This window comes from Pterocles gutturalis, unplaced genomic scaffold (genome assembly GCF_000699245.1).
Source record: "Pterocles gutturalis isolate BGI_N339 unplaced genomic scaffold, ASM69924v1 scaffold40772, whole genome shotgun sequence".
Classification (NCBI taxonomy): domain Eukaryota; kingdom Metazoa; phylum Chordata; class Aves; order Pterocliformes; family Pteroclidae; genus Pterocles; species Pterocles gutturalis.
Genome location: NW_010114224.1, coordinates 1 through 20,214, shown reverse-complemented (window position 1 = coordinate 20,214; position 20,214 = coordinate 1). Strand labels below are relative to the sequence as shown.

The window sequence follows — 20,214 nt, the reverse complement described above, 5'->3', positions numbered from 1 at the left end:
GGATGCTTCAGGACGGAGAAGACCTGTACAGCGCTTTGCAAAGGTTATGAAGGGTGTATATATATATATATAGGTGTGTATATATATATATATAGGGGTGTGTGTGTATATATGTATATGGGCCTACATAGACCTACAAGTAGAGGGCAGGTCTTCTAGGTGAGAAAATTTCAAATAAATTGTAAGAAACCCAGCCGTCAGTGATTTATAAACACATTCAGTATTTTAACTGCATTCAGGCTGCAGAACTAACTCACTCTCCTAAGTACAGGAACTGAATTCTTACTGCTATAGGGGCTGCTGTTCTGAATTCGATTCAGAACTGTCTTCTTGTATTTTCCTCTTTAAAAAAAAAAATATAAACCCCAACTAACTGAAAGCTGACTGGACAATTCAATGCAATTGTATGCCTTAGAAAGAAGGACAAGAAATGTCTTGCAGGGCTTCAGGCTTGTTCTCACACTTCTCTTCGTTTCAGCTCCTTCTGGAAATATTTATTTTCCATTCCAAGTCATGGTCCATGAGTTCTTGTGCAGTTCATTGCCTGCTTTATGTGATAATTTTTTCAGTGTTTGATTAGCTTTCTGGAATGTCTGTTTCTTTCTGTAAGGGCATCTTTCCCCTACTTTTCTGTTTCTAGCAGAGCTTAATTTTATTCACTCTAATACCTCTAGACTCAAGATACCCTGAAGCTATATGTCAGAATAAGGGCTTCATATCTTATATATAAGCTTTTGAATAAAATAAGTTCTTGTTAATCGTTCCACACTTTCATGCTTTCAGTTAAGAGCTGTATTAAGTGCTCACAATTAAATATTTCCTATGCCTCCAAATGGCCCTCAGGAGCAAACAAACCTTTACCTTCATAGTATTTCCGAGTTAAAGAAACTGAGATTAAAAATCACATAAATACACCATAAATAAGGAAGAAAACACTGAGGACAACGTAAAAACAGCCTTTGTAGTCCACCTGTAAAAGCAGAAGTGACAGGACATGGAAAAGAGACGAAAAAGAGCTGCAAAAAGCACATTTTATTCAGCAGTACACTAGTGACACCAGAGAAGCGGAATGTGGCGACCCATGGTTTTGGCAACACCATGTTCAAAAACTAAACCTCACGACCTCATCTGCAGATGTTTCCTTATGTGATGTAGGCAATACACTGAGTCCAGGGCTTATTTCTCTCATGACCAAGGACAGGAAAGAGAAGAGAGAGTTTTAATACCAGAATACAAAAACAACGTGGGCCCTGCTGTTCCTTGTCCAGAAAAGGGTTTTAATGTGAGAACAGCACAAAACTAATATAGGCCCTGCTTCTCCAGAGCAGAATACTGCAGCACTGCAGCAATAGCGTGACCTCTGAAATTCTCTATTTTCCACTTGTCCTTTCTATAATTGTTATACACAAAATAAGTAGGCATTGTTGGCTTTAAGAGTAAAATAGATCTATTTTGTAATAGAATTACTTCAGGAAATTAAAGGCAGAAAAAGAAAGTGGATATTATTGAATCATATGAAAGATACACATAGATATTGCAAAAGTTAACACATGAATTAATGCCTTGGTGTAACGTTTCCTTGCACTGAGATGTTCTGCTGTTGAGATTGCTTTGCAGACAGCAGCTCATTGCAGTCAGGGTCAGATCTTCAATGCTCTCCAAGGCAGCAGGTTTCCCCAGCCAGTCCTGCACTACAGGTAAGAGGATGTGAACATTTCACTCTTTTATCCCCAGACTCTACTAACCGCGACTCTCTTGACATGATTGAACGGTGCATATGCCTGGTGTGCCTGGACAGCTCAAGCGGGGTGGAACTCAATGATACAAACATGGCATTGCAACTGCTACATGGGGGAGGCTACCATAAAAACGGGGCCAATCGTTGGTATGACAAACCTATGCAGGTAAAAACCTTACAGTACTACAATATTACTTGCACATGGCAAAGGACTCCAGCCGCCTAGTGGTAGGAGTCACTTAGAATCAAGTGGGAGAAGGAGAGCAATGTGGTGTCAGCATCTGCCAAGGCAGGGTTGGTGTGAGCAGCACTGTTCCTTGCAAGGCAGGGGAAGCAGACCTACTGCCTTCCTGGCAGTGGGGGGCCCTCCTCCAACACAGGCACAGATTCACCTTCCCTGAAGTTGCCCTTTGCACTGAGAAGGTAGACAGATACACAGACATACAGGTAGGTAGACATCTGATTTAAAAAAAAAAAGTACACATTTAACTACACTCAAATGAAATAAAATGCTAGACTAGCATCCCAGAACAATAGCTTTCTGCTTTCTCACACATTTTCCTGACATCCTAAAAATACTACTGCTTATAATTTAACATGAGTTTAAGCTAATATTAAGTTCTCACTTAACAGACTGTTTACTCATTTAATGACATCCTTGTTGAGACTTTCCTGGATTAACTGATTTCTCCAACCTTTTTCACAATCAGATTTTGATTGTCATATTTGAAAGTGTCGCACTGTTATTTTCACGTTTTTCAATAGACCCGAAGTGATGCAATGTATTCATCTCCAGCTGTCAACAATGTTGACACCTCATGAAAAATTGAAAAAACCCTGATATATGGCTTGTGCAATGTTTGTTGCTCTTGCCATATCTAAGAGCAGCAACATGAAAAGAGAAATCACTAAACTAATTTCACATGCACTGACTTTCCCCAGTGCAAATACATTTCAGTAGTCATTCCTGATTTATGCCACTGCAAAAGGACATTATTAGTAGATTCCAGTGCTGTGTTTTTAAAGAACAAACCGTTTGTCTTTAGTTAGAATCCTCTGTTATTTGCAGGGACACTAGTTGAGAGGTTTCAAGCAGACAAGAACAAACAAGATTTTCTTTTTGTTTACTATCAGAAGGTAACAGAAAGCAAATAAATTCGCACATTATATGGGAGAGCTTCATCTGTCCAGATATATTCAGGCCAGAAGTAGTTTAAAGGCAAAGAGAAATTGTTAGGGAAAAAAGACCCCATTATCTTCCATGCAAATGCAGATTATGTAGGAAGCCAAGCAGGGCTTGTTCTTTCATCCATGTTCTTCTTCAATTTGACAATAAGGCACCACAAAATGTCCAGGTAAACTTTTTTGCACTACACACTTACTCTGTGAAAACCTCATGGGAACTAGGGAGGCAGGATATGTGTGTGTGATACAAAATGCACAGAGTGAGCTGTGAGAGAGAAGTCCAGCCAAAGACACTTCGAAAGAAGAGGGGAGAAAAGTCAAAAAAAAAGGATGGGAAACATGTGAGACAAGTTGCAGCTTTCTCGTAGACATCTGCTTTTGTTTGAGATGCAGAAGTAACCAACTGCATGAGGGTACCACAGAACTACAGTGCAGCAAGTGTCACCAGTTATACCATGCCTGTGCAATTAAATCAGGAATGAAGATAAGTAAGAGGAAAATGAAGAAAACACAACTAAAGAAAAAAAAAAAGTAAAGAGGAATCATGGCAGTAAAACAAGCTATGAGAAAGCTATCAAGTAAAGATGAGCTTGCTCATTTGGTATTTGTGATAAAATCTGATCCTAAGGGATTTCCCAGATACAGAAGTTGCACTGCCCCCAAATGTGGAAGGAGATCCCCAGCCTGTCTTTCTATGGACGGGTTTTCTCTACCATAAAGCAGATGCTAAATCAAATTTACAGACTCCAATGGGAATTGCTAAAACTTACATTCTTGCAGGACTCAGTCCAAAACAGCAGCATGAAAGGGATCCAATGCAATGCCATTCATGGGGCAAGAAAGTCCCCTGTGATAAGTGTGTAAGTTACCCACTGATCTGTAAGTCAGGGAAGCTCCTGATATGAGCAATAAGAAAATTACAGGTGAATGACATCAGCTTTTGTTAGGCTGCCATCTTACTTACCCAAAATATGAATTATTCCCTATATATCTTGCACTTGTTCTTTTCTTTGCTTAGTTTGTAGTAGGAAGAGATGGAGTCTGTGGAACTGTGTGTGAACATTCCCCTTTCGATGGCATCGTACTGGTGCAGTGCACTGAACACTTGCTCAAGCACATGTGAGTCCCCTTTCAGTACAGCTATTGTACCCACTCCAGACCCTGGGAACCCTCTGTCAGCGGCAAATTCTCCCTGATGCACAGGGCCACTAAGACCCATACAAATGTTGGAAACCAGTCATTTACCTGCTAAAAAAGCAGTGTTTAACAAATAGATTACTCCTGTGACCTTAAGGTTCAGTTATTAATAACTTTTCTCTCACATACTAACAGGAAAGAAAGTTCCAAGAAATTAGTCCGAGCTGATTCAGTGAGTGAGCTTCCTGCTCCACGGAGACTAAGATGGAAATGTTCACCTGAAATTCAGGCACATTTGGCATCATCAGAAGAAAAACTACAAAGGTAGAAGAGCTGCCTCATTTTTCTCAGCAATGACTGCAAGCTGGGAACTACCCAGCACAGTGAGTGCAGGCATGGGTTTCCTCCTAGAGGGCTCTCTCTGCCCTCCAGTTCCTCATCTTCCCAAGCTGGATATACCTAGCATCTCTTTGCAGGATGGCACCCTTATGGGCTGAAGCTAATTCGCTGTATTCAGGAATTGCATTACCATTTAAATATTAGGAAAGTTAAGGACCACTGGGAAAATGGTTGAGTCCTATTTGCATGAGACACAAACAGTGCAGGTCCTCTGTTTTTATGCATGCACTTTATGGGTTTGACCTGACTAAAGCCGAAGCCAGGGCAATGGGGATACATATATGGGACACATACTGCTTTGAATAAACAATTTGAATTCAGGAGTGTAGTTTGTTTACATCCATGTTACTCTTACAAAGGTTAGTTCTTATGATTGTGTTTCCAGACTGTAAAAGATTTGCATGATCTTTAGGCGTGGGGATGGCAATGAGAGATTTTTTTTTCAAATTATTTCAAATTACTTAATCTCAACATTCAGGACTGTGATCTCTCTGTAGAGAATTACCACAGTGTCTACATGACCAGCTGTGTGTGTCCAGTGTGACTGCATTGGATGAGACCTCGAAGTAGCTAGAAGCATACATGAGAGAGTATGAAAACATTCAGGATGCAGAGTAACTCCTTTTTGTTTTTAAATAAAGGTAGTAGTCCTCTAAATTGAAACTTGCAAGGAGTTTACAGCCTTCATTAGGTTTTAAATCCACCCCTTCCTCACACTAGTAAATCTCACAGAATTTTGTCGAGAAAAAAGGAGGCCCTGGCTTAGGCCTCAGGAGTGGAAGAACTAGGGGCTTTGTTTGTTTGTTTTAAAAAGTGCCACAGCTCATGTTAAGGCTGCACATAACAAGCCCAGTCTAGAAAATGTACGAAAAAAAGTTAAGGACTAGGAACAAGTTACCAAAGGCCAGGACTGTCTGCAGAGCAGGAGCCCACTCACCTCCAAGTGCGTACAGGCAGGAAATGATCTCTGGATTTTATTTTCAAATGGAAATGGAACATGAGACTTATTGCATCTCCCCCCCACAGTAACTGCCTCTGCTTGTTTTCCAGGATAGTAAAAAATCTGGACTTTATTGCCTACAAGTTTGAGAACTATGGAAAGGAATTTATTAAGAAACAAAAGATTAGCCCAGATGCCTACATTCAAGTAGCACTTCAGCTGGCATTTTACAGGTAAGGTTAATTCAAATAATAGCAACAAAGTAACACAATAGAAGATGCACAATTTGTTTTTTATACAGAGGGTCCATTTTGTCCTCAGCACCCAAACAAATGCCTCCTGCATGGAAATAAGTGATCTTGCCTAATGACTATGTCAGACAAGATAGAAATTGCCACCCACTTCTAAGCAGATTACTCCTTTCCTTCACTCCCTTTCCCTCTCCTTTCTCTATCTTCCCAGCCCATGTCCCACACACACCATTCCCAGCCAGTACCCCACCCCAGCCCCACAGCTGTCCCTGTGCTGGGCATAGGCAAGAGGGTGAGGGGATGCGGCAGAGAGTGGCAGACCCACCCCCAGAAGAAGCAGCTAGGGTCCAAGTCCCTGGGGCAGAAACACTCCCTTGCCTCTTGGGGTAGCATGGTGGGAACCGTGGCAGAAACCCATAGCTCTCCATATACACATCCCCTACACCGCAGGGGGAAGAGCATTCACAGCAGCATATCAGATGAGAATTTCTACATACAATAGTAACTACTGCTGCTTCCTTCTTCACAGGCATCCTAAGATTTGATAATATCCTCTAATTTCCATGGTACTATCAAAGTTAAAAACTCCTTTCTACATTGTCAGAATAGCTAATGCTCCAGGCTAGAGATTGGTTGCATGGTTTCCTGCAGAACAGCCTATTACGCAAATAATTCTTTATTATGTCAAATTAAATCCTGAAGTGGTCTTTACCTAGTCAAAAACAGAGATCCCTAACACATTTTGCGTGCTCCATTAACATCTGTTAAACATCCATTTTGCATATTCCATTAACCAAACTCCAACTATGACCTGGTCCAAGATTTTCATCTGGATCCCAGCTGTGATATAAATCCCATGTATGCAACAAAAACCTTAGGGGACCCATGTTCTGAGGCCCCTGCTTCAACTGGAAGGCACAGTAGGTCTCCCGAGATGAGGAACAGCAGCTATATACCTGGACCCAAATTAAACAACAGTCTTCACACTCTGTTCTATTTGCTGTCTGGGTTTTAATTCCAGCTCATAGTCTCAGATAGCACTCATTTCCCCTTTCATTCCCATGCAGCGTGCATTTTTTCTTGTTTTAAATAAGACATATTTCATGCCCGTAAGTAAATGATTAATTACACAATTATTTTATTATACAGTACAAATAAAACTTTCCTTGAGATCTTTCAGTAAATTTTAGCTTTACTAGCCTTGTTTTTACACAGCAAGTCATTTTTTTACTGGCAATGCATAACTAAAATGTAAACAGCTCTATGCAGCTCCTCATATTAGAAAAGAGCGAGCATCTATCTTTTTTAAGTTTCTTATGGAATTCTATCAACATTAAGATGAATACTGTGTGAAAAAATTCATGGCTGCAAGCTTATATTTCTTTTAGTCTTTATGACTCCTTGAAAATAATTACACTTTGTTTTTCTTACTTCATTCTCTTAGATGCCACAGGAGACTTGTACCTACTTACGAAAGTGCTTCCATACGCCGATTTGATGAGGGCAGAGTTGACAATATTAGGTCTGCTACCTTGGAAGCATTTGCTTTTGTAAAAGCTATGACTGATGACAAGGCAGCTCTATCGGTATGTTGGTCTGGCTCCCTTTGCCTTCTTTGGCAAAACAGTAAGCAAATAATGCATGTATGATCCCCAGTCCCCCACTTTTCAACTATTAACTGAGAATGTAAAGCCATAGGGCAGGGTAGCAAGACTTACAGGATTTTGCTTTTTGTGCAAACCAATCATTAAGCTAAATATAAATATTTCCTTATTTTTATTTAAGCTTCTAAAAGATTCTGAGGTGCCTAAACATGACATTAGAAGAAACAAAACATCTGATTTTAGACTTAGTACTGTCTTCTGAATGATCTATCATCAGATCCAAATTCTGTTCCCTGGAGAGATCTGGGCTGAACTTGCAAAGTTCAGGATCATTACACCGCCACACCAGAGGAATTGCCTAGCAGGTCCCCTGCAGTAGATAGCTCTGCCGCAGATTGCACTGTGTGTGAAATGATATAATTAACATGCTTTGATTTCTGGATAAGGTGAATATGTTCTGGCCATCTTTTTGGTTTTAAAGGCATGTTTATACCAAATAGCATTAGTTTTATAGGATCCTCAAGGGGGGTGAACCTTCATGACGAAAAAACTTAATCAGGCTAATAAAACAACTCTCCAAACTGTTCTACATCATCTTGCAAAAAAGAAAAATTCCCTTTCTTTGAGACACCACCATCTGTTTGCCAGAAGCATGAGTACCGTAAATAGCAGATGGGGGTACAAAAAGGTACAGCTGAGAAAGCTGAGACTATACCTGCACAAACAGCTTTGTGCACTGTCCCTCCTGCCATCCCTAGAGAGCCTCCCTCAACATCTCTGTGTGCCACTTCCACCCCCTGCACTTCACTGCTGTACAGGGAATTTCCGGGTAGCTGTGTAGATGCAGAACGCTGCTGCAATATAGATTATTTTGCACTGTAAGCCCACTGCAGTGGCAACAGCCCACATAGCTGTTCTTTAGAATCCAGTATAGCATTGCTAGAAGTGTTGCTGGGCTGTAGATTAAGTGTAAATTAACGAAATATTGTAAACCAAGTTCCAGTGTCCCAGAGGATGAGGAAAATTTGCCCAGAAAAATGCTCTGTTCCTCCGCTACTTCTTCAGTCTCCTTAAGGTTACCATATCCAGAACTTAGCTCATGATGAGCAAGACTCAAATTTAAGTTCCATGTTAAAATAATTAAAAGGAAATTAAGTCATTCCCTATGCTGAGTGGGTAATTCAAGGCAGATTATGACCACACCATTACACATACTAGTGACTACCATACAGTAGACAAGATGAGGCTGTTGTTATTTGCTATCAGTGTCCTATCTGACAGCATCGTTCTTAATTGTGTTTCATTAGAAGCTGCTGTCATCTGCACACACCTTCCCCCTCCACACTTAGGTGCTCAGCATACACTGCTGCAGGCTGACTGTACTTCTAGGAGGACCCAGCCTACTCCTGCCGTGTTGTTTTGTGAGATGCTTCTTCCTACCTTCCTTCTTCCAACACTTACTCACTTCTGCAGCTTTCCCAAAGCTTCAGCATTTCTCATTGTTTTACCATCCAAATCTGAGATTGTACCTACCTTTCACAGCATCCTAAACTGTACCGCTTCACAGAAACAAACAGGAGAACGCCATGCATGTCTAGAGTGAGCTCAGTCTCGGCTCCCAAATCTTTATATTGCATGTCTTGGCAGTACCGAACAAGGAGAATAATCATTTCATTCCCCTTGAAAAACCTGCAATCATAATTCAAACTGATCTACTGATAGTTTTCCTGGCTTCTTGTCCACTGAGAGATGCAAAGGACTTTTAAACTGATCTTTCCCACAAACTTTTATAAATCTGTTTTATAATAGACTTTTATAAATTTGTTTTGATGTGAACATCTTTATCTTTCAGTTCAAAATTATATATATTATTATCACAGAATCATTAGAAACAAAATTCACTTAGCACAACCCTGTTCCAAGATTATTTCTTTAGACCTACAGATTCCCTCTGGATGTGAAGGGGTTAATTCTGTTTTTGGACAAAGAGATGCATCACTTGGCTTAAGTAGCCTTGAAGTCCCCAAAATATTGTTTGTTAATAGCCATTAATACAAATCAAATTAAAAACAATTTTCTATCTGATGCTAATAAAAATGATCTTCAAATGATAGCTTGAACAGTCACCAAAGATTGATCAAGTCAGATTGATTCTCTAGCAGGAGAAATATCTCATGCGTTGACACTTCCTGTAAAAGAAACAGCAACTGACACTGCAGAGATTGCTTGAATAGCTGTAAATTAATCAGATTTAAAGGCTGCAATTGGTAATTTAATCTGTATAAGGGAACTAAAGCCTAGCTCTAGCCCTGTGAAAAAATATCAGATTATGTGCTTTGAAGGTCCCTGATGGTGGCCTTGAATTGCTTCTAAAATGAATTCTCTGTTCAAAAGATCATTCATCGTCCATAGGAGCGGCAGGTTCCCTGTTTATCTGGGGACCCAGTAATTTCTGGCTGTTTCAGGGTCTCCCAAACTTGCAGTGTTGGACTTGATGTACAACAGGGCAGCACTTCTTAGGATCATTCCCTTAATACAAAAGGCTGCCATTTGACAGGAGTCAAAATTTACTAGCTTGTTATCTGAAATGTGAGGCATCTGTGGAGGGTAGAGCAGCCTTGGAAAATTCTAGATGCCCTTTCAAAACACAGGGGAGTAATTTCTTTGCTGGCTAGTAAAATATCAGTAATGGCTTTCATTAATATCACTGTCGTTGCCTAGATAAACCATTCTGGAGAAGATATACTGCCTGGCTGCTTTGAAAACACTGAATTACACTAGGCAATTATTTTCTCTACTTCAAATTAAGTGATTCAATTAGTAATAATCTGCACCCCCAAAATCCATGGAAGGAATCCACCAAAGGAACCGCAAGTCCTTCCTTGACTTTAAACAAAAGACCACCAATATACCTGTTCAGCCCTTTCGCAACCAGGCATTATTGCTGATCAGGACATTGAATCGCTATGGGTTTGCATTTATAAAGAGTACTTACACTTGAGCCAGAATCAGAGGACATTTTAGAATGCCTTCTGTTTGGCTGCTGGCTAGTTGATGGAAGATGCTATTTCTTTGAGAGTTTATTCAATAATAGATATGTTTTGATTCCCCCAACAGGATTCTGAGAAGATGCAGAGATTTAAAGATGCAATTGCAGCTCAGAGTAATTACACTATTCTGGTAAGTAAAACACTGCTTTGTCTGAATAAGGACTAGTTAGTTTTTTCAAGAAAAGTACAAAGAGACAATCATTAACTATTTAAGCGCCAGAAAACATGGGCATCTCTAAATAGGAAAGTACCTGCTATGTCACACTTACGAAAATATCTAATGACCCAGACACCCTCCAAATAGCCATATTCAGCTAACCCCACCTGAAAAAATACTTCCTGGAAAGCAAGATGACTAATTCTGCATTAGACCTCAGTGGCAAGACCATTACTCTTGGGCATTAGCTCTCTTATCTAGAACTGTCATGGAACATGACACTCTGTATTCAACATATCCACAGGGAATGTGCATCTGTGAAACACTTATGATTTGTGCCTGTGTCATAATTAGGAGTCCCAGCCAGAAACTGGGCTTCCACTAAGCTTGGTGTTGCACAAATAACAATTCAAAAATGGAATCCATCTTGAAGAGCTTGCAAACAAAATTTAATAAAGGGATTTTTAAATAAATATTGAAAGGTTTGCAAGGGAGAACAGTAGCCAAATGAAATAAGCCTTTATTCTGTGTGCTCTGTGATCAAAATGCCACGAAGATAGCCAAGAAAACTGGCAATGCATTATTCTAACGGGGTATAGCAAGCGGACAGCTGCAAGCCTTATCAGCACAAGAAGTAAGCAAGGCTTAAAAACAAACAACTTAACTGCTATGTAACTTTCATGAAAAATAAGACTCCAACTGTAAAATCCAGATCCCCCAGATTTACAGGTATTTAGATCCATAAGCTATGATGCCACAGATAAGCTCATGAGAGCTGTAACACATCAGGAACTTCCCCCACCCCAACCCCTCCCTAAAACTAACCACTTATGCATTTTCTTATGTTTCTGTTCCCTAGAGGTGAGAGGTCCCTACCTGGGACCTGATCCTCAGGCAGACTGGTATTCTGGAAAGCGTATTCAAGTATTCCAAAGTGCCATTTCTAATAAAGGTCATTAACAATGAGGGAATGATTATAGTAAGGTCTCTTTTAAAGACCTGAATGCAGTGTCTAATAGAAGGAAGAGATGCCCTCCAGTGAAGGAATCAGTTTAGTATCAAATACAACTCATTTTCTGTTGATTGAAAATGAGACAATTCAGCCTGGGTAATGCTCTACATCTACACTGTGCCAAGAAAAAGCACAGACTAACTCTACAAACAACTTAGTCAAACCACTCATGAAATCAATAAATGTTAATCACCAGCTACGTTAAGTGAATTTGCTACCTATGGTTTTGCCTCAGACCATTGTCTAACAAAACCACTTTGCTGATTACTGTTTAAAAACTCATAATATTCAAGAAATCATGCACTTCCAGAGGTAGTTTCAAAGATATACTCAGAGCACTGGAGAGGTGAAGTATTGCTTCCAAGTAGGATTGGTTTCTAAGGTTGTGAAACAAGAGAAGCAGAAAAGAAAAACAGTTTTGTGTTTCAAGTGTTATGCTGGGTACCTGCATCTCTGAAGCTGAGACTCCATGTCACCTCTAGAGCGGAAGCAAGTCTTACTTCAGGGAAATTGTCTCACCTGAACCATCTCAGGATAATCTCACAATGAACACAACATACTGTAGGTCTACTAGGTCACACCCAATGGAATTTCTGTACAATATTTATTTAAAAAAAAAAGAAAAAAAAAGCCATAAAATCCCCCCCTCGAAGCCATTTCCGTTCCAGAAACTGTTACAAAATTCAGCCTTCAGTGTAGCTCATGGGAACATATTAAAATCACTATCAAAATTAATTTATCTTTAAATTTAAAAAGTTCTCCAGGTATTTCTACTCACCAAGCTCCCCTTTCTGTCTCAGAATAGCATAATGTAATTGTTGTGCCTTTAAACTATGGACAAGACTTACACACTAAATTATGTGTAACAGACTGACATGTAACAGCTCCTAAGAAAAACAAAAAAATCTACTTCATAAAACAAAAAGCAATTTAATGATTTTATTTCCCCTTGTTAGGGCTCACTAGTAGCATTGCTATCTTAAATGTGGAGCTCTAAAATTCAATTTAGCACAGTTTTTTCCTATGCGTTGACTCACAGTTTATTTCGTTAGCCTGTCTCAGCCTCTCTTCAGAGATGACATTGATCTATGTTGCAAAAATGTCATTGCTAACAGCCTTATAAATCTTGTGTGATAGCAAAATATTTCCTTTGATTATCAAGACAGTTTCCCTCTATGGGAAAAACAATGTAAACAATGCCCTGGTGTATGCTACTTTTTTGCAAGCATCCTTCCTCCATCTGGGCTGATGAACCTTTACCAACGAGTGCCTACTCCTTCATATGCCAAACAAGATTATGCACTCTCAATCCCCTGCTTCAGGCACTTACGAGTGGTTAAAAAGATTCTCCTCTTAAGAGGAAAAGCAAACTCATGCTTTTATTTTGGTTTGGGTTTTTTGGGTGTTTCTTTTTTTTGGTTTGTTTTGGTTTTTTTTAATTCTCCTCTTTACATGAAAACCAAGCTTATGCTGTTTTTTAAATCCTACCTTCTCTCAGGTTGCTTGTTTCCCTCATTACAAGGGGGCTGTGCTACAGCGTGTGAGTTTGCTCTCAGTGTAGCACAATGTCCCTTGTTCAGCATTTCCTTCCTACATGACTTCAGCCTGTTACCAGGGAGGAGCTACAGCTCAGTCCTCATCATCAACAGTCTCACCTGCTAGAATAAACCTAGACTGAAGGATTTTAAATGCACATTTTAATCTGAGGCAATTCCTGCCTGGTTGGAACAGCTCAGTGCTTTTCTTCAGATGCCAAAATTTTGATTTGGTTTCGTAAAGAAAAAAAACTCTGCAAATATCCTGTATGCCCAACTCCCACAACTGACTTTGGATCCTGTTAGTTATCTGCAATCACATTTACTAGAAGGGCAAAGATCTTAAACCTAATAAATTCCTTCAGTCTATAGAATTTGGTAGCTGGATAGAGCAAAGAGACCTAAGCATAGCAAGCTCATGGCAAAAAGACTTACTGTAGGCTCAGCAGTAGTTGCTGTGAGCTAGCTAGCTGGCCACCAGCATACCCCTGCTGCTAACATCCATCCACCGCACATGCTGCCAAGCACCTTGCCTGTAACCATGAGACAGGAAAGGAAATTGGGGACATTCGGGAGCAGGGTTTGAGGACAAGCATGGCTGGTTCTGAGCTAGGGATGATGGTGAGCAGAGACATGGGCAAGCAGGATGGAAAGTAGACTGCTCTAGGTCTCTTGCTTGTCAAACACATTATTCTCCTTTGTTAAGCCCTGTTTAATTTGATTCTAGACTCATGGTAGCTGGACTTCAGTACCATCCAACTATGCTGTCCTACACTTCATGTTTCCAGTTACCTCATTAGAGTGAGGGCTAAAGTAACGGCTGCCCTGAGATAATCCAGCTCTGCAATGAAGCCAGCACAGGGAAGGGGGGAGGGAACTTGGATATTTGGGCAGTGAACTAAATTGTGAAGGCATCTGTGTCTCTAATCTCAGTCTTCTCAAGTGGTAAGGTGTGCTAGCAGATCTGTGATAGATCACTGGTAAATCTATCTATTATTCTGTGATCACTGTTAAATCTGTTGCAGACATCTATCAGATCTTTGATCTAAACTCTGTGCAATGACACATGCTTTCCTGCCAGAGTGAGACCCAGGCAGCAAGGCAGTGAAAGATTATTTTGTTCCAATTTGGAGGTGTTTTGGAGCCTCTTATCTTGAAATATAATCCAATTGATGCACAGGAAATTCCAAAACACACTGGGATATTTTTGGTGTCCCACATGTTCCCCTCAGCACCTTTGGAAACCCAGCCCATGATATTCAGCTCTGAGACATGAACACCCAGAATGCCAGATAACACCAGCTCATAAGACATCTCAAGACCATATCTTTCCTAATTTTTACATCTTAAGAACACTATTTGAATTTCCAGTTACTGATCATCAGTGAAGTACACACTCAGAGTAATATCTGAACATTTCAGGCATTACATCACTGAAACCAAGTTCATCAACTCTGACCAGAAAACAAGTCAGGAATAGCCAAGAAAATGTCTCCATACTGAGCTAAATGCTGGTGTCTTATACTGTTGTACACAGGCTATTACTGGAATGGCAATAGACAATCATCTGCTAGGGCTCAGGGAGGTGGCACGGGAACACTGCAAGGAGCTGCCAGAGATATTTACAGATGAGACATATTTGACAAGCAATCGATTCATCCTCTCAACCAGCCAGGTGAGCTTCTCCTGTTCAGGGGTCTTGCTAAGCAAAGGCTAATTTATTTGTGTTCTGCCAGACCTTGTAGCTTACAGTGAGAGTGATGTATAAAAAAAAAAAAAAAAAAAAAAAAGCTGATACAATCAAAAAGTCTGCAAAATTCTCAAAATATTTAATCAAGTTTTGGTTCATTCCACAAAATCAGCACGATAAATACTGACTGAAGTTATAACTTCCCTTGCAACATACCAATGTCCTTCCTTGAAATTCTGGAAAAGCACACAAACAAACTCAGTAAGATTTCTACGAGGGCTCAGTGTTTCCTCACTTTCCAAACTACATATCTTCCCATTCCCTTTCTTTTCCTCCTTCCCCTAAGGTGACAGCTCTACTGGGAATTCTTTGCTCCAGTGACCGTACGGCCACAAGCCAGACAGGCTGCCACTCTAAGAAACAAAAACCAAGAGCCATGAGGAAATTTTACTCTTAAAAGCAGCTGTGTTTGAAATCTTCAAGAGCCTTCAGTTACCCAGTGTAAGACTGCAACTTCTGCAGACATGCATCTGGGATTTACAGACCTTTTAGGCATATACAGACATTTACAAATTTACAGTTATTTGCAACTGTACTAAGATACTCTAAGAGTCAACATTTCCTACATTTAATGTTCTGAATAGGGAAACCTCTTTACAGCATACAACCTAAAAATTAAATGTTTCGTTGCATACAGTAGCAGCCCTAATTAAAAGATAAAATCTATGCAGGAATTCATTTGCTGAAACACTAACCTAACTACCTAGATTGGAACTACGCAACAGAAGAGACTTATAATATCATGCTACAGCATAAAAACTTAATAAGTAATTTGATCTTGTCATAATGCTTGTAGGCTTTCAGACAGGAGTGAGTGTAATCAACATACTACAACATAAATTCTCTAAGAAACTATCCATGAGCAAAGAGTGCTTCTGAATAGCTTTATGGCCTTCGGCTGTTGCACAGCAATTTTATCTGACAATTCTATGGCTCTATTAGCAGGACTAATGGCATTTTCTACACCATTAAAAAGCCAAATGTCATTTGTGAAGGCCCATGTACACAAAGTCCGAAACATATAGATTCCTAAGACATCTTTTATTTTCTGCAGTAGTGTTTCGTTCCTGTATTATGCCATGATTAAACCCAGGCATGATAGAAATACAGATGCATTAAAACATGTTTTTATACAGCATTACAATTATAAATGATAGAAATGGACAATACTACTTTCTATAATTGATTACAGTCTTCAAATTACAAGTTTAACATAACCTTAAGATAACCTCAGGAAATTAAAAACCTTAGAGAACTTCTATGTATCAGAATTTTATGTACCAGAAAAAACTCCCTATCTATCAAAAACAAAGCTTATAGGTTTTAAAGAGCTATCTAAAGTGACCAAAGAAATGCATCATATCCACTCCAAATGATACCAGTTTTCAAACACTGGCAAACAAACATAGCAACCAAATTCTATACTGAGATCAGCTATTACCTTCCAAGTATCAGCTCCAGATATGGCCACCTGAAGAAAGTGAAATCCTACAAAGGGAATTTGCCACATTTCCAGCACTTGTTTATCTTTTTCCTCATTCCTAACCAGCTGATTTCAGGTGCCCTGATTAATCAGAGATCACTCCTTACCTTCTTCCTTCAACCAGGTTCCAACTACTATGGAAATGTTCTGCTGCTATGGGCCTGTGGTGCCTAATGGTTATGGGGCATGTTACAACCCTCAGCCAGAGCATATATTGTTCTGCATCTCAAGCTTTAAAGACTGTAAAGAAACCTCCTCAGGCATGTTTGCAAAAGCTGTGGAAGAAAGTCTCCTAGAAATGAGAGCAATGTGCAACAAAAGCAACTCTACTATGGCAAAGCCACTTGCTAAACAAGAAGCAGCCCCACAGCTACAGGGTGACCACAGACTCTAAGAGGCTATGGTACTCTCCTGAATCCACCTTATGAAGAAACAATGACATAGTTGTTCAAAAACAAGATAGTACTAGCAATGTATTAGCATAGAACCAAAATGTCATTTGTTTTACATTGTTGCCAACATTTAAAACCCTGTAAGTACTAAATCTACCATTTCTTGCTAGAGAATCCGCAAGAAAGATTCGGTCTCGCTGGCTGAAATTAAGGAGGAGGTAATAGAAGTATGTGTTGTACTACCAGTTCTAACTATAATCAACTTGGGCTAAGATTTGCATATTTAAAAAAAAATAATGAATTTCCCCTATTAGGAATGCTGAGTGTAACATTGTAAACAATAGGCTGATGCCATGAAATCTTGAAAATTTGCATGAAGAGTATTTAATACCACCATGCTATTTCCTACATAAGAAAAGCAGATTATTTTTAAGAGTGGCCACTGTGTATTTCCACAAACAGAGTTTAAGAAGACCATATTAGTATTTGCATGTTCCCCCAATTCAAAGCTGCAGGAATAACGTAGCTTTTATTCTGGTTTGCACTGGCCTCAAGCACAGTCCCATTCTGAAAGTGGTATGTTGGAGATAAGATCCATCACAGAGAACTGGGAGAATTTAGTCTGTAATAAATTTACTTAATTATTTCTTTCCACCAGTGAGTAAAATCCAGTCTGACAGAGAGGCAAAGTACAAAGCATAAGAACAATTCAATCCTACTTAAAACCTTTTTTGTTTGCACAGGAATGAATTTAGTCACTGTGACTAGCACGAGTGTATATGCAACCACACAAAATCAAAGAGCAATAAATAACTAGAAAGAAGAGTTAAACTTGCAATATAAGGAAGTCTCCAAGCTAGAGCTGTAAATACCAGCTTAAGTGTACTGGTACTCATGTCAGCTTTGCATCATCCCACTTCAGAGGGATTTATATTTTATATTTTTTAATAGTAGATGTAGGGTATCATATTCTGCAATATACAGTAAATTAAATCAGGAAAATAATATAGTATCTGGTAATTCCCACATTCTCTGTTATCCTGAAGGTTTTCTCATTATCTCTTTCATTCCCTAAAAATCCTTCCAAGGACTGATACTTTCAGTTACCTTCTCTCAAGCTGAAATATGTTGCCTTGCTTAGAGGTGTTCAGTCATCATTGTCAGAATACAATTTACTCACTGACTAAAGGCACTTAGTTACTAACTCCAGTGCAGATCGTTTTCTAGGCAAGCTGGAGCACAATTGGAAGCCTATCCAGGACTGCTCACTTGCCTGTGGATAATTGGAGAGATTTCTTCTCCCTTTGTAGACTGAACAATCACACACTTAAGCACTCTCCAGCCTAAAAGCAGAAGAATAGGTTTATTACAATAAACTAGAAGGGCAGACACTTTTCTGTCTAAGAACTACAGATACAGATTACTTCAGTAGATTGTATATGTTCATGCTTATTTTACTGAGTCTTTGGAGTTGCATATGTGCAATTAAGCAGTCCGCTGGATAGAGGCTATCCACAACCCCATATATGAAAGCACAGGTAATTAATTGGAGCAAGCAGCTATGTTGGAGCAAGTCAACTGTGTTGCTTTACAGGGATTGAGAGCTGGGCTCATTTTTTTAAAGTTAATCCATTCATTTAGAAATATGTATGTTTCATGACTCCATGAGCTGTGGTTCAAACCAAAGATGAGATCTATTTTCAGATTATATAAATAATATTATGGCATAAAATCTCCTCCAAAGTTAAAATGTAACAATAATTTCAAAAAAATCAAGAAAACTGTTAGTCAAACCAAATGTTCACTTAATGAACATACTGTTCAAAATATGACTTTAAATTGTTCCTATACTATAATTAAGAAAATTACTTTGAAACATTCCCAGTAATTTTGCTTTGTTCTGTCTCATGTCACTACAAAGGCATTCTGCATTTTTAACATAAATGTAACACTGCAATCTCAATATTTTTAATAGAATTGTATGTTTAAAATTACAACCGTATTTTAAGTGTATAAATATGCTGTGAATAGTTACTTGTTTATTTATTAATCTGCTTCTAATGATATATATGTTTATTTTGTATTCCTAGTTCCATAGGTACTGGTATGTATTTATTTGCAAATATTACCTGTGTTTTCATTTTACTTTTTTGGATGGAATTTTAACAGTAGCTCAGACACTGTACTCAGCACACAGTCACTGAGAATTCAGGCAGAAACTACAACCACACCTGAAATTTTATACCAATTTTTCATTATGAGCCCTTCCATGTCTACAGCTGCCATAACAGGTATTTTGCATTCTCTGACACCGGAAAACACTGACACTGTATTTTTACTCGAGGAAGAAACCAGTGACCACCCATGATTCCTATTTATTAGGCTAGCCATTCCATACTTGTATCTTAGATACTCACCCATCTCGTTTTAGTATTCAGCCAACACCTGAAATGAACTCAGTCCCTCCAAAGGAATGCATTTGCATACATGCTTAACCTTAGCCACTACCCACGCTAAAAGCAGTATCTGCAAAGTACCTGACTTTGTTCAAGAAACTTCAGACTCCGTTCAGGTAAATTGGAGGGTCCTGATTAAATTACCAATAGGTAAAATTCACGGCACAGGGCGTTACAAACTTCTTGGATTGCCAGCAGGAGCTTCAAAAAGGACTGTGCTGCTTCTCAGTTAACAGAATTCCCTTCACCTATGCGTTAGGATCCCATGCTGCAGTTGCATCTATTAAGGATTTCAGGAAATAGGTGGTTTTCTTAGGTACTTATTTAAAATTATTTGTATTATACACATGAAGTTCTCTTCTGAAGTTTAAAAATACACAATCTGTGCACATACACTTATGGAAATCAAATGTGAAGCTTTTAAAATGTTTCCAAGCCGAAATCTATGGAATAGATTGTTCATTATAAAAAGGGAGGAAATCTTGATCGCCAGACTAAGTGTAATTACATTAACGTAACAAGTGGCAATGATTTAATGAGACCCCTTGGTGGGACCCGGGACATACAAACCCCCTAAAAGAGCATTTTAAGAAGGTAATTCTTTAACTCTCTCCGTTGGTGAACACCCGCGTACATGCAGTACTGGGACCTAGAAATTAAAAAGCCGATTTTTTTGTGTACTTCTATATGCACAATGAATAAAAGAAACAGGGCTTCGCAACAGTGGCGTCTCAAGGGCGTTAAGAGCCTGACCTCCCTCCCCCGAGGCTGCCGGAGCCCCTGCGCGGTCTGTGGTTAAGCAGGATACGGTTGTGCCAACACAGCGGAGCTTCTGGTGTGTGAGTTGCAGAAGACATAAAAATATTTTAGTGACACTTTTATTTTTATAAAATAGTATAGATTTATGACAAATGTAAATGTGTATCTATAGCACATTTTGCTTCTGTTGTGTTTTGTGCTCTGCTGGAATATATGTACCTGTCTATATTAATATATATTACTTGAAGTGTACGCTGGTATCGCCAATTCAGCTTATGTAAACACCAGAGTTCCGCCAGGCAAATAAAAACTACCAGACGAAAGATCTTGTCGCCTGTTTGTGCCAGGCAGACCCCTGCCCCGCAA

The 20,214-nt window shown here is 39.3% G+C and overlaps 1 protein-coding gene across 1 annotated transcript in view; it reads left to right on the top strand.

Annotated features, from left to right (window-relative positions):
* The window catches only part of CHAT (choline O-acetyltransferase), a 28,624-nt gene extending 11,726 nt beyond the window's left edge, over positions 1 to 16,898 (top strand). Inside the window, exons 7-14 of the mRNA XM_010074769.1 lie at positions 1,735 to 1,904; positions 3,942 to 4,042; positions 4,256 to 4,384; positions 5,510 to 5,632; positions 7,095 to 7,236; positions 10,372 to 10,434; positions 14,546 to 14,683; positions 16,366 to 16,898. Of these exons, the coding sequence (XP_010073071.1) occupies positions 1,735 to 1,904; positions 3,942 to 4,042; positions 4,256 to 4,384; positions 5,510 to 5,632; positions 7,095 to 7,236; positions 10,372 to 10,434; positions 14,546 to 14,683; positions 16,366 to 16,635 (1,136 nt within the window). The 3' untranslated portion in view covers positions 16,636 to 16,898. The remainder of the gene's footprint in view (positions 1 to 1,734; positions 1,905 to 3,941; positions 4,043 to 4,255; positions 4,385 to 5,509; positions 5,633 to 7,094; positions 7,237 to 10,371; positions 10,435 to 14,545; positions 14,684 to 16,365) is intronic.
* The last annotated feature ends 3,316 nt before the right edge of the window (positions 16,899 to 20,214 follow it).